The sequence below is a fragment of the Toxorhynchites rutilus genome, chromosome 1 (assembly GCF_029784135.1).
Source record: "Toxorhynchites rutilus septentrionalis strain SRP chromosome 1, ASM2978413v1, whole genome shotgun sequence".
In the NCBI taxonomy this organism is placed as follows: domain Eukaryota; kingdom Metazoa; phylum Arthropoda; class Insecta; order Diptera; family Culicidae; genus Toxorhynchites; species Toxorhynchites rutilus.
Genome location: NC_073744.1, coordinates 175,261,305 through 175,285,390, shown reverse-complemented (window position 1 = coordinate 175,285,390; position 24,086 = coordinate 175,261,305). Strand labels below are relative to the sequence as shown.

Sequence of the window (24,086 nt, the reverse complement as noted above, 5' to 3'; positions counted from 1 at the left end):
CTGCAATTTATTGATTTCGAACTCGTTAAGACGTCATCGACTAACAACGACGCTCTTTGTTTGGTTTGTTCATCTCTGTTTTCCCCCAGGGCGTCAAGAAACCCTTCAAGGAAGTCATTCGCGCCAACATTGGCGATTGCCATGCTATGGGCCAGCAGCCGATTACCTTCCTCCGACAGGTTAGTGAAGTTCCTGCCACAATTCGCTTCCGCGGGGGGTGATTCAGTGAGGCAGTGAAATTATTGTTTGTTGTTATCATTTTTGTGGGAAATTATGTAATGAACCGTGCAAAAGTGGGGCAATGTTTGCGCCGGTAGACATAATGGGTGGGTGTTGTGCTACGCAACGCGCCTGTGCCCGAGCGAGCCGCCACTGGCGGCATAGCGTGATGTGTGCTATCACAACGCAATCAGTAGTGCAATGTGAAAAAAAAATATTTCAATCTGTCGCAAGAGAGAGAGGAGGTGGTGCGAAAATTATAACAATATCGAAACAATTAACAACGCGCGGTCAGCGTTTCGTTGAGTAGAGTCAGGAAGGGGAGAATGTGAATGACAAACACATGAATTTGATGCTCCGAAATTAGAGTGACATCAATAAGTGGTTTGTCAACACAAAGTAAAACAATTCTTCAAATATACATATTTGCTACAGTTTGGCTTGGAAAACAGCCGAGGGACGACAGGAACCGGTATTTCTAGTTTTTCGTATTAGCAATACCTTCACTCTTCTATTCGTGCTTTGCGTGCCGCTGAAAGTGTCCATTACAATCACTTTTGCCGCTAAACGATCCACTATGGCAAGGTGGCCAGAAGTGCGTTTTTATGAGGATTCGTCTTCAATCTGAGGGAATAATAAACAATGATTTCAATAGCATTTTGACTATTTCATAGAAAATATCGAAGAAGGGCTATCCAAAAATATTTGATAGCAATTTTATTTTTTTGGGCACAACTGCACAACTTCAAGGACCTGACAGTGACGTTTAGATTGATCGAAATTGATGAGTGGAACACGGATTAATTATCTGGCTACTGATAGCTGTTTAGCATGAGGCATTTTGTTTACTTAGAGGCGAATGAACTGAAAAGTTTAAAGCCTCTTTAATTCAACATCATCATCATCATTTTGTTTCAAATGTTGCCCGATTCAGAAAACAGGTCCGTGTAGCCATAGCCCATGTTTCAATAAGGTTTATCTGTTTCATCAGGAAAATGTTAAGTATAACGAAAGTGCCTCGAATTATAACCCACTACAGAATATCATAATTTATCGAAATGTATGACAATGAACGTGTATCCAATGCACTCTTTTTTGAGTCTTTGGGAACAGAGTTTCAGGATGAACGGGAAGACGTTGAAGATGGTTCAGGCTCGGATTACCCTTCCTCATCAAGAAAGCTCACCAAGTTCGATCTTACCGTCGGGTTGCCATAAACCGGTGAACTAAGATGTAAAAACGCTTCTGTTTTATAAATTCCATGTCTTGAGTGTATTTTCACATAAACAACCCAAATAGAGTTCTTTATGTCATTTAGGCTTTCCAAATAAAGAGCTCTCCACTGAAATACGAGGTCCGTTCAAAAAGTATCGCAACTTTCGAATTTACGCGAGTTACGGATATTCGATTCTAGATTTTTTGGTGGCATTATGTTGGTACTCATGTCTCTCACTCAAGCTGACAAGTACGGCTATTTTGAATATTCAGTTAATTTTTGGAAACTACTTTTCTTACACGCGTTTTGGTTCAACTTCGATTTTTGCCGCGATACTTTTTGAACAGACCTCGTAGATCCTAACATTTACATGGCTTTTATTCTACAGATCTCAAGAGCATTCCACGAACAGGGATTTAAAATTGAACTAGGTGAGCTTTTTCCGGAAACTGTATTTTCCATACATTCGCGAACGATAACAGACGAAACCTCTCGATTGAATGGATGGAACTCTTTTCGATGTGTTCATTCTGCCTGAAAATACATTCTTATTTTCATAATAACGGTTCATAAAACTCAATTTCGTCAGCGATAATTCCAATTAAAGATGTCGGTATTGTCGTTTTCATAATAAAACGCAATACTTCAGGGATGGTTCTCAAATTGGATTGTTCGATTATATATCAAATAAAGTTTTAATTCCAGATTTTACGTTGAGGGTAAATATTTCAGTAAGATATGCAAATCTACCTAACAAAGCGAAACAATTCAAACAGTATTTTTCAACAGTAAATAAACAAATAAACAAATAAAAATTTGTGTCACTGATACGAGAACATCACGAGAACTTTGTAAGTCGCTCAATGCAGAACGGTTGATAAGGATCTGGGAACTAAAAAAATGTTCAACGCTCTGGAGAAGTCATGGCCAAAATATAGTGTGAAGCGCGTCTTCTGTTTTTTTTTTATTAAAAAAAGTAAAAAAAATAAAATAAATTCAATTATTTGCTTCATTCTTTGATAAGGAATGAACATTATTCACGGGTACAATAAGGGGCTGTAAACATACCACGTGGACAGAAAAAGTATGATTGTAGATACCCCCTCCCCCTCCGTGAACAACCGTGGACATTTCTTATATCCCTCCCCCTGTTGTCCACGTGGACATTCCTACAGTTTTTGGAAAAGAATCAAGAAATTCTATTTTTTCGCTTAAATTTTATTTCAAATTTGATTCTACTTTCTATTCCATGTTTTATTCATATTGTCCATATTTTATATGGATTCACTGGTCCTTGGACCAGTCAAAAAGTAGAATTTCGTAATCAATTGACGCCACATTCAAATGGAACATTTACTGTGAGGGGCATTCGAATGTAATTTGAAATGTTATGAAAATAGACATTATTTTCACATGACAAAAACATCGATTAAATTACAGAAAAATAATTTCCTCAAATTATATTTCATACTTGTTGTCGCACTCAGTGCGAAACTTCCATTGGAATTCTTTGTTTATCCAATTTAATGATCAACGCGAATCAAATAATTTATTGAAGTTCCCCTCGATTTTATTTGACGTTTAACATCCCGGACAAGTTAAAACGCGAATGTCGATAACTGGTCTTCCCTTTTCGCATAGTTAGTGAATGTTTACTGTATTAGTCACAGGTCTACAAAAGAACGCTTCAGCTAGACCCGATGTCATCCAATTTCTTCACAATTTTTACTGCCATCCTAGTTAGCACATAAAGGACCGCGCGTTTTGAGGCAAACTTGAATGCTTCATTTGTTCAGATTCCACGAATGAGATTGTTTCCTTCGATGTGGATGAGGCGAAGGCGAGCCATCGGTAGGCCTAGATTCTTGGCAAACCAATGATTTAACCTTCAAGTGTAGAAAACACGGGTTATTTCGTGATCCATCCGTAACAGACGGAACGCGAAACAAGAGAAAACTCGTGAGCGGTCCGCAAAGTGTTAGTGTGATGGTATTAATAAAATTTGTGATCACTTGTTTTTTAATGGCCAAGCTTACAAAACAACCATATCCTAAATTTACGACCTTGAAATTTGAAATATTAATGAAATTTGTCAGGTGGTTTTGGATGTGATTGAAATCAATGTTCAATGAAAAACAAATTTACAAAAAAAAATCTGCAATCAAAAAGATCGGAAAAATCGAAAAAAGATATCGATTTTCATGATTTTTGGAGTACAAATAATTGACTCAAAAATCAAAGAGGAAAAGATCGATCTTCTGAACAATTCCAATCCTAGTTGGAATTTATCGAGATTATTGGTTTGTTAAAAGCTCATAACACAGATTTGTTTCCAGGCCCACCAGACCCAGACCATGACTTCTTTCAGGCGAAAACCTGCTTTGGGGTTCAATTCACATGCCCAAGATTTCTTTAACGCTACATAATTGTGATTGATTTGCCCTTCACAATTCGCTACAAATATGTATTTTCGTTGCGTTTATGAAACGAATTGCACATCGAGATGCGTTCTGGAATTCGATTAGATTTGAAATTAACATAATGTCGCATTCTTTAATCTGATCGATTCAAATCCCATCGGGTTGTACGAATGTTGCAACCTTGGATTGCAGATTGCAAAAGTTGATCTTGTTCGGATTGCGATATGTTAAATCCGATCGGGATCCGGAATATGGGTTAATAGGTAGTCCATACATTGAAGCGCTTTTCTCACCCATGCTTCATCAGGTGCTCATGAACGGTAGTTTTAGAGAACTGTAGCAAATCTACTGATCCATGTGTCGTGTACCGAGGATCAATCTTGATAAGTGTCTCGATTTAATTGTCATCAGTAGCAACATGAACTTTTCCTACAACCTAATAGAATAATATTATAAAAATTACCAGATATCAATAAAAAAAACATCATTGCAAGAAACAGATCTCCAGAGATACGGTCCGTGCACCTATGCAGTGGCGTAGCGTGACCGGGTGACATCCGAGACGGATGTCTTGGTTGTAATCTCTCCAATCAACTCTTGTTATCGAGTTTTTTTTTGTGCTTCTTAACACTGTAGGCAGCGTTTCTTGAAAGATTTCATTATGATTTTTCTAGTCCAATGATTGGTATCGTCCACGTGATTTCAGGGGTATTCAAATACCTACGGAATACTGGTATCTCTAATAAAAACTCACTTTCTGAAACTTCGTCGTATTAATTTTCCAGTTGCAGAATCGACGTTTTTAGTTCACTGTCAGATGTCAATAACATGCACCGAGCTTGAATTGCTTCAAAAATTTCGACTACTTCTATGGACGATTTTGACCGCTCTTGTATTTCCGATGAAAACGACGAAGTATCTCAGCATTCACGCTTAATTTTATTAGAGTCATTTTTAGTCTAGTTTTTCCGCCAGCTTGTTTATTTGATGACGAATTTTCCTATCAGCAGCAAACCCATAATCGTTGAATGGTCTTTTCGGCTGAATCGTGAATTGAAGGCGATGGAATTGTATGCCGTAAAGAACGTGATTGTGATGCTCGAAGATTGCAGTCGTCACAAAACTTCAGAGCTCCATAGAGAGATAGTGGGCTCTCGTCAAGTGGATCTTGAAGAAGACACAAAAAACGACAGTTGATGAAGGAGGTCGTTACCCAAATTGGCAGTCTAATTTCCAATCTAAACAAAAATTGTTTTACATAGACCATACCATTTTCAATCTTGACGTGTGAGACAGTTTCAAATATTCGATAATTGTGCGATGCAAACAAGAGTACTTTCGAACATAATCCCATATTGTTTCGATGATCTATTATACAAAACTATTTCCTACTTTACATGACCCATCAGGATTTCAATGAACTCGTTTTGTATCTCTAGAGAGAGATACTTGCGATATTTGATATTTTGTGGTTTGTTTTCCATTTTTCCAAACAGATATGTTATCAAAATCTACACTACGTACACTAAATATGGAAGATTTTTTTTGTTCGTTTCAATTTTCGGAAAACCTGTAGAGATTTCGGAAAATAGAAACGAAGCGTTTTTGTCATCAAGAGCGGAAGCTGAATCGAAACCCGCACTTAAGTCGTCATTTTCAATACTACAAAGATTCCAACATTTTTTTGTGTCTTTGGGAGTCTTTGTCCTGACGGAATCCATGGGCCTCTATTACCGATTGGTATAAATTATCCGAGCCATGTTCATGTGCGTTTCTTTCAGAATATACATTTCAGGGAAGAAGTTCAGTTTTATGAAAAAATATGGATGTTTGACCAGGTAGCACTCTCAGGCAACTTAGTATTTTTATTGATGAATACAGAATTCTCAGGATAGGCGTATAGTTTTAAAAATCTTGTAAATACAGAACAGATCTCATTCAATTTTGACTATAAACATGAATGTTTTACATAAAAAATATTCACCGATTCCACGTGGACATTATCTAAACCGCCTCCCCCCTGGCCGTGGATAAGTGTGGACATTTTCGTAACCCCTACCCCCCCTAAAGTTGTCCACGTGGAATGTGGACAGCCCCTAAGGGGAGGGGTAAAATCAATGTTCACGCTTGTCCACTGAGGGGGAGGGGGTATCTAAAACGGTGCATTTTCTGCCAACGTGGTATGTGGACAGCCCCTTATTTCGCCATTATTTACGAATATCACGAATATGAAAGAGTGGCTGCTCAATTGGCAGCACTGGTTTAATAGCGAAGTAAACACACCAAGCAAGCCAAGCCTAAAGCCGGGTTCAGACGGTGCGAGTAAGCATACGAGTCGGTCTAGTCAGTTACTGCAGTGCAGCTACTCACACCGTGTGAACACATCATGCCAGTTATTGTCATGTGTGATCCGGCGTGCGAGCTACTTCAAAGTTTTTTGAATTTACTCGCACTTGCATGCTTCACAACGTCAAAAACAGAATTTAGCGTTCGAATCAGTGATGCCAAATGTAATGAAATGTCTCAATTTTTAAGATATTTGAAAATATGTGAAGATATTTATAGACTTGAAAATTATTGGAAAAACAAATAAAACCCTCATAGTTTCTAAACGAAATAATTGTTATTTCGTTTTGCACGCTGGCGGGGCACGCTTTCTTTTTGAGATAGTTTTCTTGAGAATCTCTAATATAGAATCATTATCAGATCACAACTTACAAAAAAAAGTATTGTTCTAAGAAACAGAATACATATTCGATTTAAAAAAGTACATTTTCATTCATTATTAAAATTTTTGAAGCGTATTTATTGCACCTGCAAATCGACTATCATTTTCATTTCACAAAATAAATAAAATTAAAAAAAAATCTTTTAGACTACCATTTATAACATCACATCCTTTCGGAATTATCTGAGCTATGGATGTTTTCGAGATTCTAAAAAATATCGACAACAATCCCAACGATATTCCAAAACAAAGGCACATCAATGTCATTTCTAATTTAACTCTTGCAGGTACAGCATCCCTCATGACTGTATCTTGGCGTTGTATTCGTGGAGCAATTAAATCCAACAGTTTTTTCACTTGTTCAGGTGTTATTATCAACACTGCTCTGTAATCTCGGGGATCCTCATCGTAGAGTTCCTTCAATATTGTATTTGTTGCTCCTTTTCTTTGCATCTAATTCCTGGCCCGAATCCTTTTCTCTTTCTGCTTTTTCGGATAGTACCTTCAGTTCAAAGAAATTCAGCACAAAGTATGTATTTTTAAACACGATCAGCGTTTGTTTTGCTATAAAATTGTGTGATGATACATTCAACTGAAAACCTAAGATGAAAACTGCCAATAAAGAAGTCGATTTTGGACCAATCATTTGACAAATTCGGACCTGATTGCTGTTTCTGACTATTTGATGGACATTTGAAAAGTCGCCTGGCATCCCTGGTAAACCCGTGCCGTAGTATCTAGTTTCTCGCCAGCAGCTCACACTGTGTGAACGGACAAGGCGAGTCAACCAATTGTCAAGCGAGTCCACCGGGTCAGTAGCTGCTCATTGTCAAGTCAGCTACTAGCAACGTATAAATGGGCCTTAAAGGAAAAATTATCATTGAGAACACGTGCGCTAAGCGAGCGTCGCGTATATGTTAAATAACTCGTTAGGAGCATATTAACCTAAAAAATTGTGTAATCTAATCGATAGCGAGGCGTAAGAATTGATATTGGAAATTTGCATCCCACGAAAGGTAAAACATCATGCATCACAACTCGAGAATAATTTCATTTCACTAGCATACATTTTTGTTTTTCAGCCAAAAATAAAGTCCCCATTTTTTTTCGAAGTTTATTTTCGTGCGTTACTGTGCAAACAAAGGGAGCGTAGCGAAATAATTCCTTGAGGGGAACACAACAATGTGAGCAAAAAACGCCGAACCGTGATGATAATGGTGAAGGAATATTCCTGAGGAGCATTGTTTCTCTCCGATTGACTGAGTCAAACCTTTCTCCCTTTTTCGAGCACGTGTCCTTGACAGATGGTCGCTTGAATGCCTCTGTGAATAAGATTTATCTTAGAGAAAAAGGCAGGCGGGAGGGGCAACGTACCGCTTGAATGAAATTCCGCGAAACAAAAGTGGGACTGCGTAAATGGCACATGTGTATATTTGAAAGATTTTTGGATTAAACTTTTTCAGTGTCCTCAATGATAACAACACTATCTGGGGTACGCATTGAATGTATGTGACTGACTGCGTCGCTAAAATAGTCCAAAACTGCAAACAGAACAATCAAGCGTCGCTTGGGGGCTCGACGCCGGTTGAATTAATTTATTCCAATTGACTTTCTGTTTGCGTGTTCCAGACAAACACCTTCGCCTGTGTTGCGTTGCGTGGTTGTCAGCGAATCAACCACAATAAAACCAATTGACGTCGCCCGTTTGCTGGATCATATGATTCCCAACTTATTTGTTAGCGTTGTGGTAGACACCAAGCGAATGGAACCGGCCGGAGCTGAACACATGCAACGCGCTTTTCGCACGCGGTTCGCAACAAGGTGACGTCAATGAATGGTGTTTTGTCAACAAAGTGTCTCCCCAGGACGCTTCGTGAGTGTTCGCTAAGTGTTTTGATTTGCATTGCTTGAATATATCTGTGATTGCTTTCGTGCTCCGAATCTACACCCCTGGTATTGGAATTGAAACGTTTTATCAATCGTTGATAGCATTGATTGCATGTTAACAGTAATGCAATATTATATCAGTCTCATTATTATGGGTCCACAGATTACAGTAATAGAGTTTATTCTTATATTAATCAGGTCATGGAATGCTCTTATCTCTCAGACGTGATCACATTGTTTCATTGTACCGGCTCTTCGGATATTCGAGACCTCTACCCGAGGTGTTTACAGAAAACCCTTCACTGAACTTGAATTTCATACACATTTTATATTTTATATTATTGGAAAAAAAATCCATTAACAAAATTTAATGGACCATGTTACAAAAATATTTCTACGGCCTTTCTGCCATTGCTGTCGAAAACATTCTCGTTTGCATGTTTTTCAGTTCATTATTAGCTTTATTTATTAGTTCCTCCTCCGTTTCCGCCACGAAATTGTTGGAGTAGACCCACCGCTTCAGGTTTGCCCAAAAATTCTCGATGGGACGCAGCTGGGGATCACATCGGAAGGTTGGCGGACTTCGAGACAACATCTATCTTCAAGCGGTTCATCGGAAGTGAAGCGGACTTCTATGGGAGACATACATATACGAGGGTCACTATTTATATTTCGGGAAAAGGAACAAAAACAAATAGTTAAGCTGCGAATATATTTTTATTGTTTTTCAAAGTACTCGCCACGATGATCGATAAACTTTGCGCATGCGCTTAAACCAATTTTCAAAGCATTTATTCCAATCTACACGAGCCTTTTTTTTTTGAGCGATTGTCAAATTATGTGGGATCCAACGTGAACATAATTTTCGCACAACTAAGTGTTCATGTAAAATCGCATATATGCTGGTGGAACTAATGCTTAGGGATGCGTCAATCTCACAATAGGTTACATGACGATCTTGCTTAATCATTTCGTGCACAGCATCGATGTTTTCTGGCACTACAGTCGATTTTGGACGACCTTCACGAAACTCGTCGGACAGCGAACTACGACCACGATTGAATTCACTATACCAGGGATACACAGTGGTTTTTGATGGAGCTTCATTGCCAAAAGTCAAATTAAGTTGATTGACGCACTCTTGTTGTGATAATCCACGTCGAAAGTCGTAAAAAACCATCGCACGAAAATGTTCACGATTCAGTTCCATTTTTTTGCCGAGACCAAACTTTCAACTAAATATAAAATAAACAAATAGCGTCCGTATGACAAAATGTTCTGAGTACGTATATCGTCAAAAATGTCAAACTTTACGATGGAACCGTCAGATGGACTCACATGACATCAGTGTTGCCAATTCCCGAAATATAAATAGTGACCCTCGTATTAAGACCGAGACTACTCCAGCTATCATAATCTGCAGCCAGTTAAATTCTTTAATTGCATTTTACATTAAAATCAAACCAATGCGAATAATGAGCAACTGGGAGAGCAGTGATTGTTGGTACTAATCGACCAATCAGAACGCGGGATTTTCGTTCTCACATCGATTGATGCATTGGATTCTGAAACAAAATAGCAAAACAAAAAAACATACGTGCACGTAGGGTAGATAGGGGCAATATGGTACCGAAACCGATTTCATTCAGTTCGCATGTACAAAAAATAACAATGTGATCGAAGTGATTGGACTGCAATTTTACGTTACTCAAAGCAGGAACAGAGAATATCTGTGCAGCTATATTCGATCGCCGTAGCAACATAGGGTGTCCTGTGAAAGATTATATACAGTAAAACCTGTTTTTGTGCGGTATTTTTCGTCCGATTTTTTTTTTTGTGCGATTTTCTGTTCTTGTGCGGTTTTTTTGTGCGATTGTTTTTGTGTGTATGAAAAGAAGCATATTTGACGAAGTTATTTAGTTTTTTTTCGATGGTTTATATGCATTTCAGTGCGAAAAAAGTATATTTGCGTCTCAATTATCGACTTCTGAAATTGTTCCCCTCCTTTCATCAAATGCTCTAAGTTTTTCTAAGTTTTTGCATGATATGGTGTACCGAACACGATTTTTTAAGTTACTGGTGAAGTTTTGCACGATTTTTTTACGCGATTTTTTTTGTGCGGTCCCTATCCCCACAAAAAAAAAGGTTGCCTGTAATCGTTATTCCGTGCTCAGTACCCAGCGTTCAACTGAAGTTAAAGCGCTCATCTGCCTTCTTCCCCGCATTGCTAGGATTTTGGAATTGTTTGGTCTGCACCTGTTGAATGAAATTATTAATTTTTACTTTATTTAATTCTCCTATCAAACGATAAGTTACTGTTAGTTACTGAAATCACTGATCATCGACGTTGAATTGCCGTACTGGTGGAAAGTCGTATTTCTGCTGTATTTCCATGTAAATCGAAGAATTTCCCGACTGCAGCGCAATTGAATCCTTGTGCCCTGGCAGCGGAGGTTGCTTCTAGTGTTCGAAGTGAGAGTTGTGGGTGGCGCTTTACGAAAATCATCCAACTATTCCAGCTAATTGCTTTTCGTTAGGTGAAGGGTGAGCTAAATCATACGCCAGCTTCCGGATTCCTTTCGTCGTAAGACCGTAGAACCGTTGTTCCATAGAGAGAATATAATCTACAATCTCGTTCTCTTGCTCCGTCGTAAAAATATTACTAATAGATCCGAGCAGCTGGAGCTGCAAAGGATCTGCACAACGTAAATAACGTTTTGTTGTCCCATGGAACACATGTCGCACTGACGCACCACTCTTCACTGCTTCGATGCCCGCGTTCAAGCTGATCTGTGACCACTTTTTACGATCGGATGTTCTGGTATAATTCCGTACTATTGTTTACAAATTTTGACAGCTGTATTTACAGGTTATTTTGAAAAAAAATACCTGGTCATACCTAAGTGGTGCGGACTTCAGTTTCAAGCAAATTCATGCATCTTTTCAAGCGATTTCTTGCAACAAATGTTCAGACCACCAGAGATGCCAGACTTGAAGATATGTTTGTAAATTCACAGACATACCTGTAAAATACTTTTCATTTTTGTTGCAGACTTTTTGAATATACAGTAATTTACATTCAATGCGACGTTCATCACATCAAAGTTATTTGACTCACCGTATGACATTTTTCCATAGTTTTAATACATAAAAAGTTTTTGTATTTATTTTATATCAAAACACATTACGTTAGACCAATTTTTTGAGTTATTCATTAACACTTTGCCGTCCGGCTTAACCGCAATGGTTACGTGTGTAAACTAGCGCCTAACTGCCGGTGTCACCACAGTGGTTACGTGCGCAAAATAGGTCGGACCGCAGTGATGTCTGAGCATAGTATCGCTCAGTGGCCGACGACAGTACTTCAGTATCTTTTGCATTCTGTTGGTGTTTTGTTTTGTAACAATATCTTGTACACGTCAACGTTTCATGATTTCATAAGTACGTTTGCCCTGACATCATTGCAGACGAAAGAGACGATATGATTCTTCACGATGAATGAAGAATTGCATTCATTTTCTATACATACTATACATTTACTATACTATACTACGAAATTTCATGCTAAAAAATCATAACTTTTGAACAACTGAACCGATTCAGATAATCGACATATCAAATTGAAGCCAATAATAGATCTTCTTTGAAAAAATATACATACTTGCGAAAAATATGGATTCTCGTTTTTGTAATTATTGATTGTGTTAGTTTTCCATAGTTTTTTCGATTGAAGATAGAGGGCGCTATATTTTTAAATATTTTTTTTTGAAAGCTGGGGTTTTTTTACGTAATATATTTCGAAACAAATGAAGTGTCTTTTCAGATTTTGAGTTATGAATTCTCAAATTGAAGTTGTTTTCAGTATTTTTTCAATACTTCTATGCAGCTAGACTAAATATATGCGGCTGGAATCACAAGTGCAATAATTTTTTAAATAAGACTAGCCCATTGGCTTCAATTTAATATGTCGATTACCTAAATAAAATTACCTAAAAAAATAAAAAATATGGGTCAAATGTTTTGCGATAAAGAACAAAACCACCACTTTTCATCGCAATCTGAGAACCACTTTATCGGTTTGGCATGAAACGGCTGTATATATACAAAATATACATACACAAAATATATAGTAATATACAAAAGACAATCTTACGTGCATCTCGATGTATAAAGCATTAATAAATCTGTGAAAATTAACGTTGAAAGACATTTCTACAGATCCGCACACTTTTACAGACATTTCCACATTTTTAACAGACTTTCACATATTTTTACAGACCTTTTTTAAAAATCATCTGGCAACTCTTCGTTCCACTTTTTATCGAATATTTTCAAATCGCAGGAGTAAACATTTACGTGACTGTGATCTCGTTTGTTTTTATTTCGTTCGGAAAAACATTATATTAGGGAAAGTGGACATTGAAAATGCGTAGCTCAGTGAAAGGCTGCCCGAATACGATTGAAAATGTTTGCGTAAGCTTTTATTGTATACCCTTGGAAACGTTTTTACAGACGCACTGGGTCTATTTTTGCGGAGACAAAAAAACTAGTTCCGAATAAGGATTCCCGTATCTGTGGAGTAAGTACGATGTTTGAATTATTGAAAACCAAGTGTAGCAAACCTTTCATACATATTTTCAGGATCGTTTTGATAGAAATACATCGTTTCGTTTCAACTGGAAAGGAAACCTCGTGCGAAACTGTAATGCCTTCCCAACAATTAAACCGGCATTTGACTCGGAGGATTACGTCCATCATCAACAAAAAGTGCAAATTGCTTTACCGTTATATTCATCATCAGCACTAGCGGATCATAATTACGCGAATTCCATTCGGTCAGCTTCACTAGCAAGGCTGTTTTCACCGACGTTAGAAAAAAAATATTTCACTTTTGCTATGTATTTATGTATCGAAATTCGCCAATGTCGAATTTTGCTCCCACATTGAAATCTTGAAGTGAACTAAGCGTTATTCGTAGGTTGTTGATATCCTGACAGGTTTTGAAACCTTGCAATATGAGATGTTCTTTCAGAGATGCAATGGTCAATTAAACAATTGACGGAAAATGTAGTTCATTCATTTCATAATGTTAATTATTTTTGCCTTTGATAACAACACCTTTTTTATAGTGTTGATTATCATAAGAAAAATAACACTCCTGATCGTTGGATCTGTTTTGACATTTCAATTGGATCTTTTTAGACAGCCGTTTTGATTCAGTCCGCACTACCTAGGGTCATACTACCCTAAGTGGTGCGGACTCAATTTACTTCATTTTCAAGCAAATTCATGCATGTTTTCAAGCGATTTCTTGCAATAAATTCTCAGACCACCAGAGATGCCAGATTTACAAATATGTTTGTAAATTTACAGACATTTCTGTAAAACACTTTCTATTTTTGTTTTAGACTTTTTGGATATAACAATATTTCACAGGTTTTTGAAAAATAAGAGGCTCTATCCATCACATCAAAAATATTTGACTCACCATATGACATTTTTCCACAGTTTTAATACAGAAAAGTTATTATATTTAGTTTATATCAATACACATGACGTTAGACCAGCGATACTCAACCAGCGGCCCGGCAGTCTTTCTGGTTGGCCCATCTGGTGTGTATAAAGTTTGGAACTCATACACATAAGTACTTTTGCCCTGACATCATTGCAGACGAAAGAGAGCATACGGTTATAAACAATTAATGAAAAATTGCATTCTATGCAGTTAAGGAAAAATCTTGAACGAAAATTGTCTCTGATAATTATTTTCTGTTCTAGATAAGATTGTTTTGCTGAAATGCAAGGAGATTTATTGAAAATAGTTAAGTTAGGGTCAGGACTATGTCTTCTAAGTATTTGAACAACATCGAATAAAAATTTTCATTCTATTTTCAACAATTTACATTCGCTTTTGGGTCTGCTTATGACGAAATATGGGTTACTGTTCGATATTGTTACCACAGACATGGTTCATGGCCGTGTGGTGATCTAAAACTTGTATAACCTTGCATGGCGGATGGTATACACTGCATTTTCTTATAAATTTCATCAACGACAAGACCGCAAGCCTTGGTGGATGTCCAATATATCAACGAAGAAATAATGAATTTTATAAAAATTAACAACGCGTATGTATGTGTATGTATGTATATGTAGATCGTTGAAACATTTAAACACACTTACAACACATAAGTTATTAAGTGGTCCGAAAAATCAATTTTTTCCACTTTTTCCCAAAAATGACAAACGAAAATTAATAACTTTTGAATCACTGAACCGATTTAGATGATCGACATATAAAATTAAAACTAATGACCTAGCCTTTTATTAAAAAATATTTAACTTGCGAAAAGAATAATTATATTTTAGTATTTATTGATTTTAGTCGTTTTTCATTTTTATGACTTTGGCGCTATATTTTTTTATATTTTTTCTTGAAAGCTGAGGAATTTTTACATAACATATCTCGATATCAGAGATGCTATTTTTTCGTTTTTTTAGATATGATTTTTCAAAGTTCACTGGTGGTTCAAAAAATCATTTTTCCCCCTTTGTCCAAAAATAACTTTCTGCAAAAAATCATAACATTTGATTAATTTGAATACACCGATTTAGATGATCGATATATTAAATTGAAGCCAATAAGCCAAGCCAATAATATCACACTTGCGGGAAGATTGGATTCTAGTAGCATAGGTCTAGTTTAGTCACATATGAATATGTTAAATGTTAAATTTACAAAATTATAACTTAAAAACGATAATTATAGCATCTTTGATATCGAGATATGCTAGGTAAATAATCCTCAGCTTTCCATAAAAAATATAAAAAAATATAGCGCTCCTATCTTTAACCGAGAAAACTATGAAAAACTAACTCAATCAATAATTACAAAAGCAAAAATTCAATTTTTTCGCAGAAGGAATATTTTTTCAAAGAAAAATTACTCGTAAGCTTCAATTTAATATACCGATGATATGAATCGGTCCAATAGTTCAAAAGTTATGACTTTTTGTAATGGGAAAAATGGGGAAAATTGTTTTTCGAACCATCGATTAGTTTTGAAAAATCATATTTCAAAAACGAAAAAATAGCATATCTGATATCAAGATATTTTATGAAAAAAAATTCTAAGCTTTCAAGAAAAAATATAAAAAAATATGGTGCCCCCTATTCCAAAACCATGAAAACATTAAAAAACGACTACAATCAATAATTACGAAAATAGGATCCATATTATCTACAAGTTCAATATTTCTCAATTAAAACTCATTGGCTTCAATTTGATGTGTCGATCATCTAAATCGGTTAAGTGGTTCGAAAGTTATAAATTTTTGAAAAAAGTCATTTTGGGAAAAAGTGGAAAAAATGATTTTTTGGATCACCCTAAAATGGAAATGGGCACCCTAATGAAAAATTAAAAAAATACGAGTCTAATGTTTTGCGATAAAGAACAAAATTACAACTTTTGACGAAGATCTGAGAACCACTATATTGGTTTGGCGCGATGTACAAAGTATTAATGAATATGTGAAAATTAACGTTAAAAGACATTTCTATAGATCTGCAAACTTTTACAGACTTTTCCCCATTTTTAACAGACATTCACATGTTTTTACAGACTTTTTCTAAAAATCATCTGGCATCTCTTCCTTCCACTTTTTATCGAATATTTTCAAATCGCAGGAGTAAACATTTACGTGACTCTGACTTCGTTTGTTTTTATTTCGTTCGGAAAAAACGTTATGTCAAAGAGAGGGGACATTAAAAATGCGTTTCTCAGTGAAAGGCTTAGATGCTCTTTCAGAGATGCAATGGTTAATTGAACAATTGACGGAAAAATGTAGTTCGGTCATTTTATAATTTTAATTATTTTTGCCCTTGACAACAATACCTCTTTTATAGTGTTGATTATCATAAGAAAAATAACACTCCTGATCGTTGGATCTCTTTTGACATTTCAATTGGATCTTTTTTGACAGCCGTTTTGATTCAGTCCGCACTACGTAGATACTACCCCAAGCAGGTATACCCATTCCACCCCGTACATTTACGCTCAATAAAAATTAACTGATCTTTTACATGAAACGACAGAGCAGCGCAATAAATCAGTAGAAATGTTCAGAAATAATACCAGTACGAATTGATATAAAGAGCAGAGTCATAAATTTCAGTATAAAGCGTACAGAGCTTATTTTGTTGACTGCCTTTCTATTATGGTTATTGTTATAATTGGTCAATGTGAGATTTCTTCCAATGTCTTTATAAAACAATTGAATTTTAATACGGGCTTCACGGAGATACTTAATAAGAGTATTTCTAACACAATTGTTGGAAAATATATATTATTGGTTCAATAACAAGCCCAAACGAAGGTGGTTCATTTCGCCCCGCCTGGTCATATTGCCCCTATCTACTCTATTTTTAAAAAAGAGACCTTCATTGCAATTGCATTGCATTGCTAAAATTACATAACTTCTGCAGAGATGAAGAAACGAGACCCACTCTGACGCATCATTTGATTGGAAGAGCAGACGCTCATTTCTATATGCACCCTGATAACGGAGCTGACCTGGAAAGCACCTTCAATTCATTAAAATCATTCATCCCGATAATCACTTTGTGTCGCGTGAATGAAACGTAATCACACAGCAAGGTTGTTACCTATGTTCTTTCTTGATGCTGAATAAAATTCACCGCCTGGGAACTTCTCAACAATGTGGAAGCCGGAGTGTGCCGGAGTAATGATTTAGTCAAAATCGAATGTATTTCCTTAAAAAAAAAACTAGCATATCATGGGCTGCGCAGGCAGAAATATAAAAAAAACATCAACCGCTCTTCCAGTACATTATCATCTGTTCCCTTTTAATGGAGATGGATTTGTCACGTCAACTGATACGTAGTGACGCTTTGGTCTTACAATTATTCAATTCTAGTAACAACGGAAGATAATAATTTGTTTGCAAATGCTATCACGTTCCGTATTGTACTCTGCTTGTGTGAGGGAAGTGTTGCTGGATTCAGGAATTTTTAACAATACTAAGTTTTCTTTAATTTTTTTTTCCCATAATTCAGGTACTCGGACTTGTCGCCTACCCACCCCTATTCAACGACAAATCGATCCCGGAGGACGCAAAAGAGCACGCCCGAATCATTCTCGATGGGTGCAAGGGTCGTTCGGTCGGTTCCTATACCGACTCGAACGGGATCGAAGTGGTGCGGCGTCACGTCGCCGAGTACATTCAGAACCGGGACGGTGGAATTCCGTCGGATCCTAACAACATAATCCTATCGGCGGGTGCCTCCGGGGGTATCAAGGTACTGATGTCGCTGCTCAGGTGTCCGATTGATGGCAAAACGCCTGGCGTGATGATTCCCATTCCACAGTATCCGCTGTACTCGGCAACGATCGCCGAGTTCGAGATGGAACAGGTCGGATACTATTTGGATGAGGCGAACAAGTGGGGGTTGGATATTGCCGAGTTGCAGCGATCACTGAACGAGGCGAGAAAGACGTGCGCTCCGCGGATATTGGTGGTCATCAATCCGGGTAACCCGACCGGACAGGTGCTGTCGAAGGAGAACATTCAGGAGATCATTAAGTTCGCTTGCAATGAGAAGCTGGTTTTGTTCGCCGACGAGGTGTACCAGGATAACATTTACGCACAGGGATCGAAGTTCCATTCGTTCAAGAAGGTCCTGATGGAAATGGGTGCCCCATACAATCAGATGGAGCTGTGCAGTTTTATGTCCTGCTCGAAGGGCTACATGGGCGAGTGTGGGATCCGGGGAGGATACGCCGAAGTCATCAATATGTGCCCCAACGTGAAGGCCATGCTGCTGAAGTGTATTTCCGCCCAGCTGTGTCCCACAACCATCGGGCAGGCCTGTATGGATGTGGTTGTGAACCCACCGAAGCAGGGCGAACCATCGTACGAACTGTTCATCAAGGAGAAGAACGCGGTGCTGGCTTCGCTGAAGGAACGCGCCGAGATGGTGGCCAACACGTTCAACTCGATCGAGGGATTCACCTGCAATCCGGTGCAGGGAGCGATGTATGCGTTCCCCCAGATCCGTCTACCGCAGAAGGCGATTGAGGCGGCCAAGAAGGCCGGCCAGGCGCCGGACGTTTTCTACGCATTCCAGCTGTTGGAGCAGAGCGGTGAGTTGATTATTAATTTTGAGATAGGGTTTAAAGTCGTCTTTTCAAAACTCTCACGTATTCAATGTATTCCCGTTTACAAACATCAACGCGTATCTATCATTCATAGTCTAACATTTGAAACTGATTTTTTACGGATAATTATTAACACTTTGACGTCCGCACGTTTCGTAAAAAAATGTTTGCGCAGCGCTAGTTCGGATTACTTGGCTCGTCGCCGCCCGTTCTTGAAATTATCGGGAAATTATAAATTGTTTTAATAATCTCATCGTTAGTTTTCATAAGGTCTCAATCCAGTTCCCCTACTTGCATGAAATTTCGAAGATATACATTTGGGTGCCAATGAAAAATGGGAAAAATTAGCCCTAAAATTTCAAAATACCCTATACAAAATGTTCACAACCTGGATTAACACCCTATGCCAAATTTCAGCTCAATCGGTTGAAATGCTGAAATGCGTCAAAGTCAATCGGAGCGCAAAGTGATCAAAGTTGGAGTTTTTTGAAAATCGAAAAATCACCCAGGAAATCGGAGTTTTCGAAAAAACAAAATCAAAAAAAAAATCCGAGATAACTGAAAATCTCGACGAGTAATGCAATTTTAAGACATTTGGCATCAAATTTTTTTTTCAAAACCTCAATTTTCGGTGATTTTTCGTTTTTCAAAAAAACTCAAATTTTAACGTTTGTGACACCAGTAAATGAAGTCCGAATGAGCTAATATTTTGCATAGGGTATATTATCGTGCAAATCAACATTTCGTGGCAAATTCCGAATGAAAAATCGAGATAATTATTCTTATTGGCACCCAAATCCATACTCCGAATTCCGCCTCCGTCCCAGAGTACCGATTTTTGACAAGGTAACACTAGATCTCGACGTTTCATGGCATTTTAAGACATTTGGCATACATTTTTTTTCGAAAACCCCGATTTCCTTTACTATCCCCTTGGGTAAAAAAAAACTTCAAAAAACTCAAACTTTGACCGCTTTGCACCACTCTCCCTTAAGTCCGGATTGAGCTGATATTTTGCATAGGGTGTTTTTTCGAGGTGGTGAACATTTTTTATAGGGTAACTTTTTGAAACTCGAGATTACCATTTTCATTGGCACCCTAATATACATACGTAAATATTACAAACCATATTCCCTCCGCTATATGTCCATGCGGATAATCATCGAAAAAATGTTTTACTTTTCGGTATGTTTAAATTTTAGTAAAATAATTGAAAAACATTCGGCCGATTAATCCGAAAAACAGTATATTGAAATGCAAGAAACTGCATTTAAGTTTGGGGAAACATGAGTTTCGAAAGATATAATTGAAGTTCTTTTTAATATGTCTGTATTTCCCCACCTCCCCTATTTATAAAAACATAAAACTTGTTGGCGTGTGTAAGTTATTGTTACCTAAACAAAACCCCAACAGAATGCAAACGATACTAAAGTGCTGTGGTTGTGGTTATGCAACAAAGAGATTTTCGGTCGAATGAAAAATGACACTATTAGTATCTGATTATGATTACTATATTGATCGTAAAACGGTTGGATGTGCCAATATAAAAATGTCGGGGCATTGTGGATACATTAGGCTAAAAATCTACCGGTCCACATTACTTTGCAAACTATCTTAGTTGATATCTCCGACAGATTAGAAATTTGGTGTCGGGTTCTTCATTGTATCGGGTTATTCAAGTTTTTTTTAAATAAAACAAAAACGGTTTTGGATATCAATGAAATTCTTTATTCATTCGATGCCATTATGTATGGAACTCGATTCCTTTTGCATGCCCACCACGAGCACGCCTCCAAACGCTGAACCCAATTTTCGACGGTTTTCAAGCATAAATCGGCCGATAATGCTGCATTTTCACGTTCGATATTCGTACGAAGTTCATCAACCGTCGCTGGCTTGTTGGCATAGACCGTAGACTTGCGGCCAATTGACTTGGCCATTTCGTGAGATAACACGCTCCCCAAACTTGGTTTTCAATAAATCGATTGTTGAATCCGCTGTGACGCCGTCCTGTTGAAACCACATATTGTCCAAGTCCATATCATCCAAATCGGGCCAAAAATATTCGGTTTTCATTGAGCGATAGCGATTCCCATTCACAGTAACGTGCCGGTCTGGATCATCACGGAAAAAGTACGGAAAAGCCCAAGGCCGTGATCTTTTCGCAAAATTCGCCCCAACGACGTCACAGAGATGCCCAACGCTTGAGAACGACGTGTGAGAGACTGATTTGGGTCTTCCTCAATTGATGTGCAAGCGGCAGCAACATTCTCGACACTACGGGCACTTCTTTGTCACACTGGCACGGGAACATTTTGTACCGTGCCTGTGGATTCAAATAGACGCTCGACGCTCAATTGTTGATCTGGCAGGACGATTATGACGACCATAAATTGGACATAGCGCTCTCAAAGTTGGGGCCATTGACTCCGAGTTTCTGTAGTAAATTTTAATAACCTCGACTCGCTGTTGGATCGTATATTTTTCCATTATGAAATGGCAAACCTTACTGAAGAGAAATGTCAAAGTGGGAGAAAGTGGATATCTTCAAATACTTTGAGTCCATCGGATATGCCCGTTTCGGTATCTATGATATCTCTACACTTCTGGAGAAGAATGAGAGGATTGAACGGAGGCCTGGTTTCGGTCGTCCGACGGTGCTACGCGATCGTAAACTGCAGCTGACAAAGCAGACGAAGACGAAGGGGAGAGTGGGTACAACGTTCCGGGTTCTGGGCCGGGAGGGGGTACAGTGAAAAAACATATAGCAGAGATAGACATCATCGTGCGGAAACGCAAGCCAAAATCGACCGTGTCTTGTTGTTCCTCTGTGGCCTAGTAACAAAGGCTAAAAGTGATGGAGAATAAAATGTTCCCGGCTAAGCGGAACGTCGCGATCGTCATGAACGACGAGACGTATTCAACGCTAGATGGATTGGTTGCCAGGAATTAGCTACTTTACGTCCCCCTCCAAGAACGTAAGTTGCAGCGTGAAGTACATCGTCCACACCAAGTTCCCAAAGAAGGTGCTTCTGTGGCTAACCATCAGCGAAAAGGGGATGCGAAGTTGCTTCTCTTCTGTTCGGGACTTGTGGTGAACAGGGATATTCACAGCACAAAGTGCCTGTCGAAAATTGCCTCCATTCAAAAACATCATCCGGACGAGGATGTGGTGTTCTGACCGGACCTGGCCTCCGCCCACTACGCCAAGAAGTCGCACGGGGAGATGAACCGCTTGAAAATAGATGTTGTTTCGAAGTCCGCTAACTCCCCGAACGTCTCCCAGGTGCGTCACATCGAGAACTTATGGGCAAACTAACCTGAAAGAGAGGGTCTACTCCAACAATTTCGTGTCGAAGTTCCGGCTGATAAAAACGAGATCTGGCGGCACATTATCAATGGGGGTTGTGCCTACTGGGTCTCCACAAACACTTGAGGTCAAAAAGACATCGCAATCATGCGTAATGTTCCCTGTACAACACATTCATAAGACCGGTTGTCCTCTAAATGTACGAGACGTGGACAAGATAGGCAGGGGTTGGAAACTGAGTGTTGAGATTTCCTCTCACGATTATAGTTAACCACTATAATCAATACACAAGCATGAACTGGTTTTCAACTGATTAAAATTTTATTGGTTGGTTGGTTTTTTTTAAGAGGGTTTAAACTTTTCAGTTCATTCGCCTCTAAAAATTGTATTCGTCTAACTTATCCAAGGTGGCTGAAAGACTACACGTTGGTGTAGTAATGCATCATTCTTAATCATACTAATAGTTAACAATAGTTTACGATCATCTGATCTGGCCGCACTGCCAATGCGATATAGAACTATACAAATGTTCAAGTATAGAAACAATCAGCCAGCTTATGTACCACAGTTGATTTCTACTTCTATCCAAGGCGCCTCTATATATACCAGGTGAAACAATCATATGAAATGCACTTTCAGCCATATTGGAATTGCTGTCGGTATTGTTTACAAACAGCATCAGAACGCTGCCGGCGGCTCTCTACAAACTGCTACACGCTTATTCGAACGATGCCTACTAAGTTCGGCTTTCGCGAATTTGTGTGAAAAAGAAGGGATGATTTTGTAGAATTTCATTCTCATTTCCACTACTCTCGCATGTGAAAATGCAAAAATGGTGTATCCTAGCAATAACAAAACAAACAACCCCCGCTCCACAAACCGTAATCCCCTTCGTATTGAAGTGATGATGTTGCTTCACCTGTTATACATTAATATAAACGCCTTGCTTCTATCCAAGTGTGTTCTCATAAGGAACGGATGAAAATAAACGAGATGAAGAATAGAAGGTGGGAAGATTCACGGGTTTTGGTTGTTAAACTCTAAGACAAGACGTGACAACTGGCTTCTTACTCTTCTTTCTGCATTTCCGTCGACCAAGTGCTAGATAACAGGAAAGCGAGATGTGAAGGTTGCCAAATGTTATAAAATTTCGGAAGATTATTTTCCCATGAAAAACATGTGTTTTTCGTATCATGTATTTTCTGAGCTGCACTTTTTTTTGTATTAATTGTTCAACCGAATGTCACATATTTCAAACAATAAGTACTTTCCTGTTATTTTGGTATGCAAAAAAATTTAATGTGAAAAATTAAATAGAAAACGTAGATTTGATAGTTTTTTTTCTCTTTATTATAGTGACTTTCAACACATTTCGGCTGGTTCGTCACTTTTACTTCCATTTTTGGAAGAATGTCGGGAGTGAGAATTGAACTCGTGATCTCTGCGTGGGAGGTATGGATGTTACCACTACGCCAGATCGCCTCCCCAACCGGATTTGATAGTTGGAGTATGATATTTTATTTATCAAGAGATTATGGGCCTTACTGTTTACCCTTCACGATGAAATCGAAATGAACGACACGCCATTAAATTTCGTTTCACGAGTTAAAGAAAATGATGAGTTTTCAGGTGGAATTGAACCTTTTCAAATAGAAATTATGAATAAAAATTAACTTTTTCGTATCAAATTAGTGTTCAATGTGAACGAAAAACTTTGCTTTCTTCATTTGGTAAAATAATCTCGTACAAAAATTGTATATGAAGATAATTTTATATTATAATGATAAGTTTTAGTGAGAATTTCGGAAAGTGTATAGAAAATAGCTCAAGTTAGGGTAAGAAATACGTGCTTCAAGTAAATCAAAAACGCCAAGTGAAAATTTTCATTCAGATTTTAACAATTTAAAAGTGCCTTCGGGCCGAGTAGTTAGACTTGTTAAAAACCAATTTCGTATCCATATGTCGACACCGTATCGTTGTCATCGCGGATACATTTCATTTCGTTTTCACCGTGAAGTGTATACAGGAGTAAGGCTTTATAATTGAACTTTGATATCGTTCAAACACTAACAGTACTGAAATATTAATAAAATAATACATTTCCAAAATATAACATAGCGTTTATTCAG

The 24,086-nt window shown here is 37.9% G+C and overlaps 1 protein-coding gene across 1 annotated transcript in view; it reads left to right on the top strand.

Moving 5' to 3' along the window:
- The window catches only part of LOC129763068 (alanine aminotransferase 1), a 57,556-nt gene that overhangs the window by 27,876 nt on the left and 5,594 nt on the right, over nucleotides 1-24,086 (top strand). Inside the window, exons 3-4 of the mRNA XM_055761816.1 lie at nucleotides 90-179; nucleotides 17,546-18,632. Coding sequence (XP_055617791.1) covers nucleotides 90-179; nucleotides 17,546-18,632 — 1,177 coding nt within the window. The remainder of the gene's footprint in view (nucleotides 1-89; nucleotides 180-17,545; nucleotides 18,633-24,086) is intronic.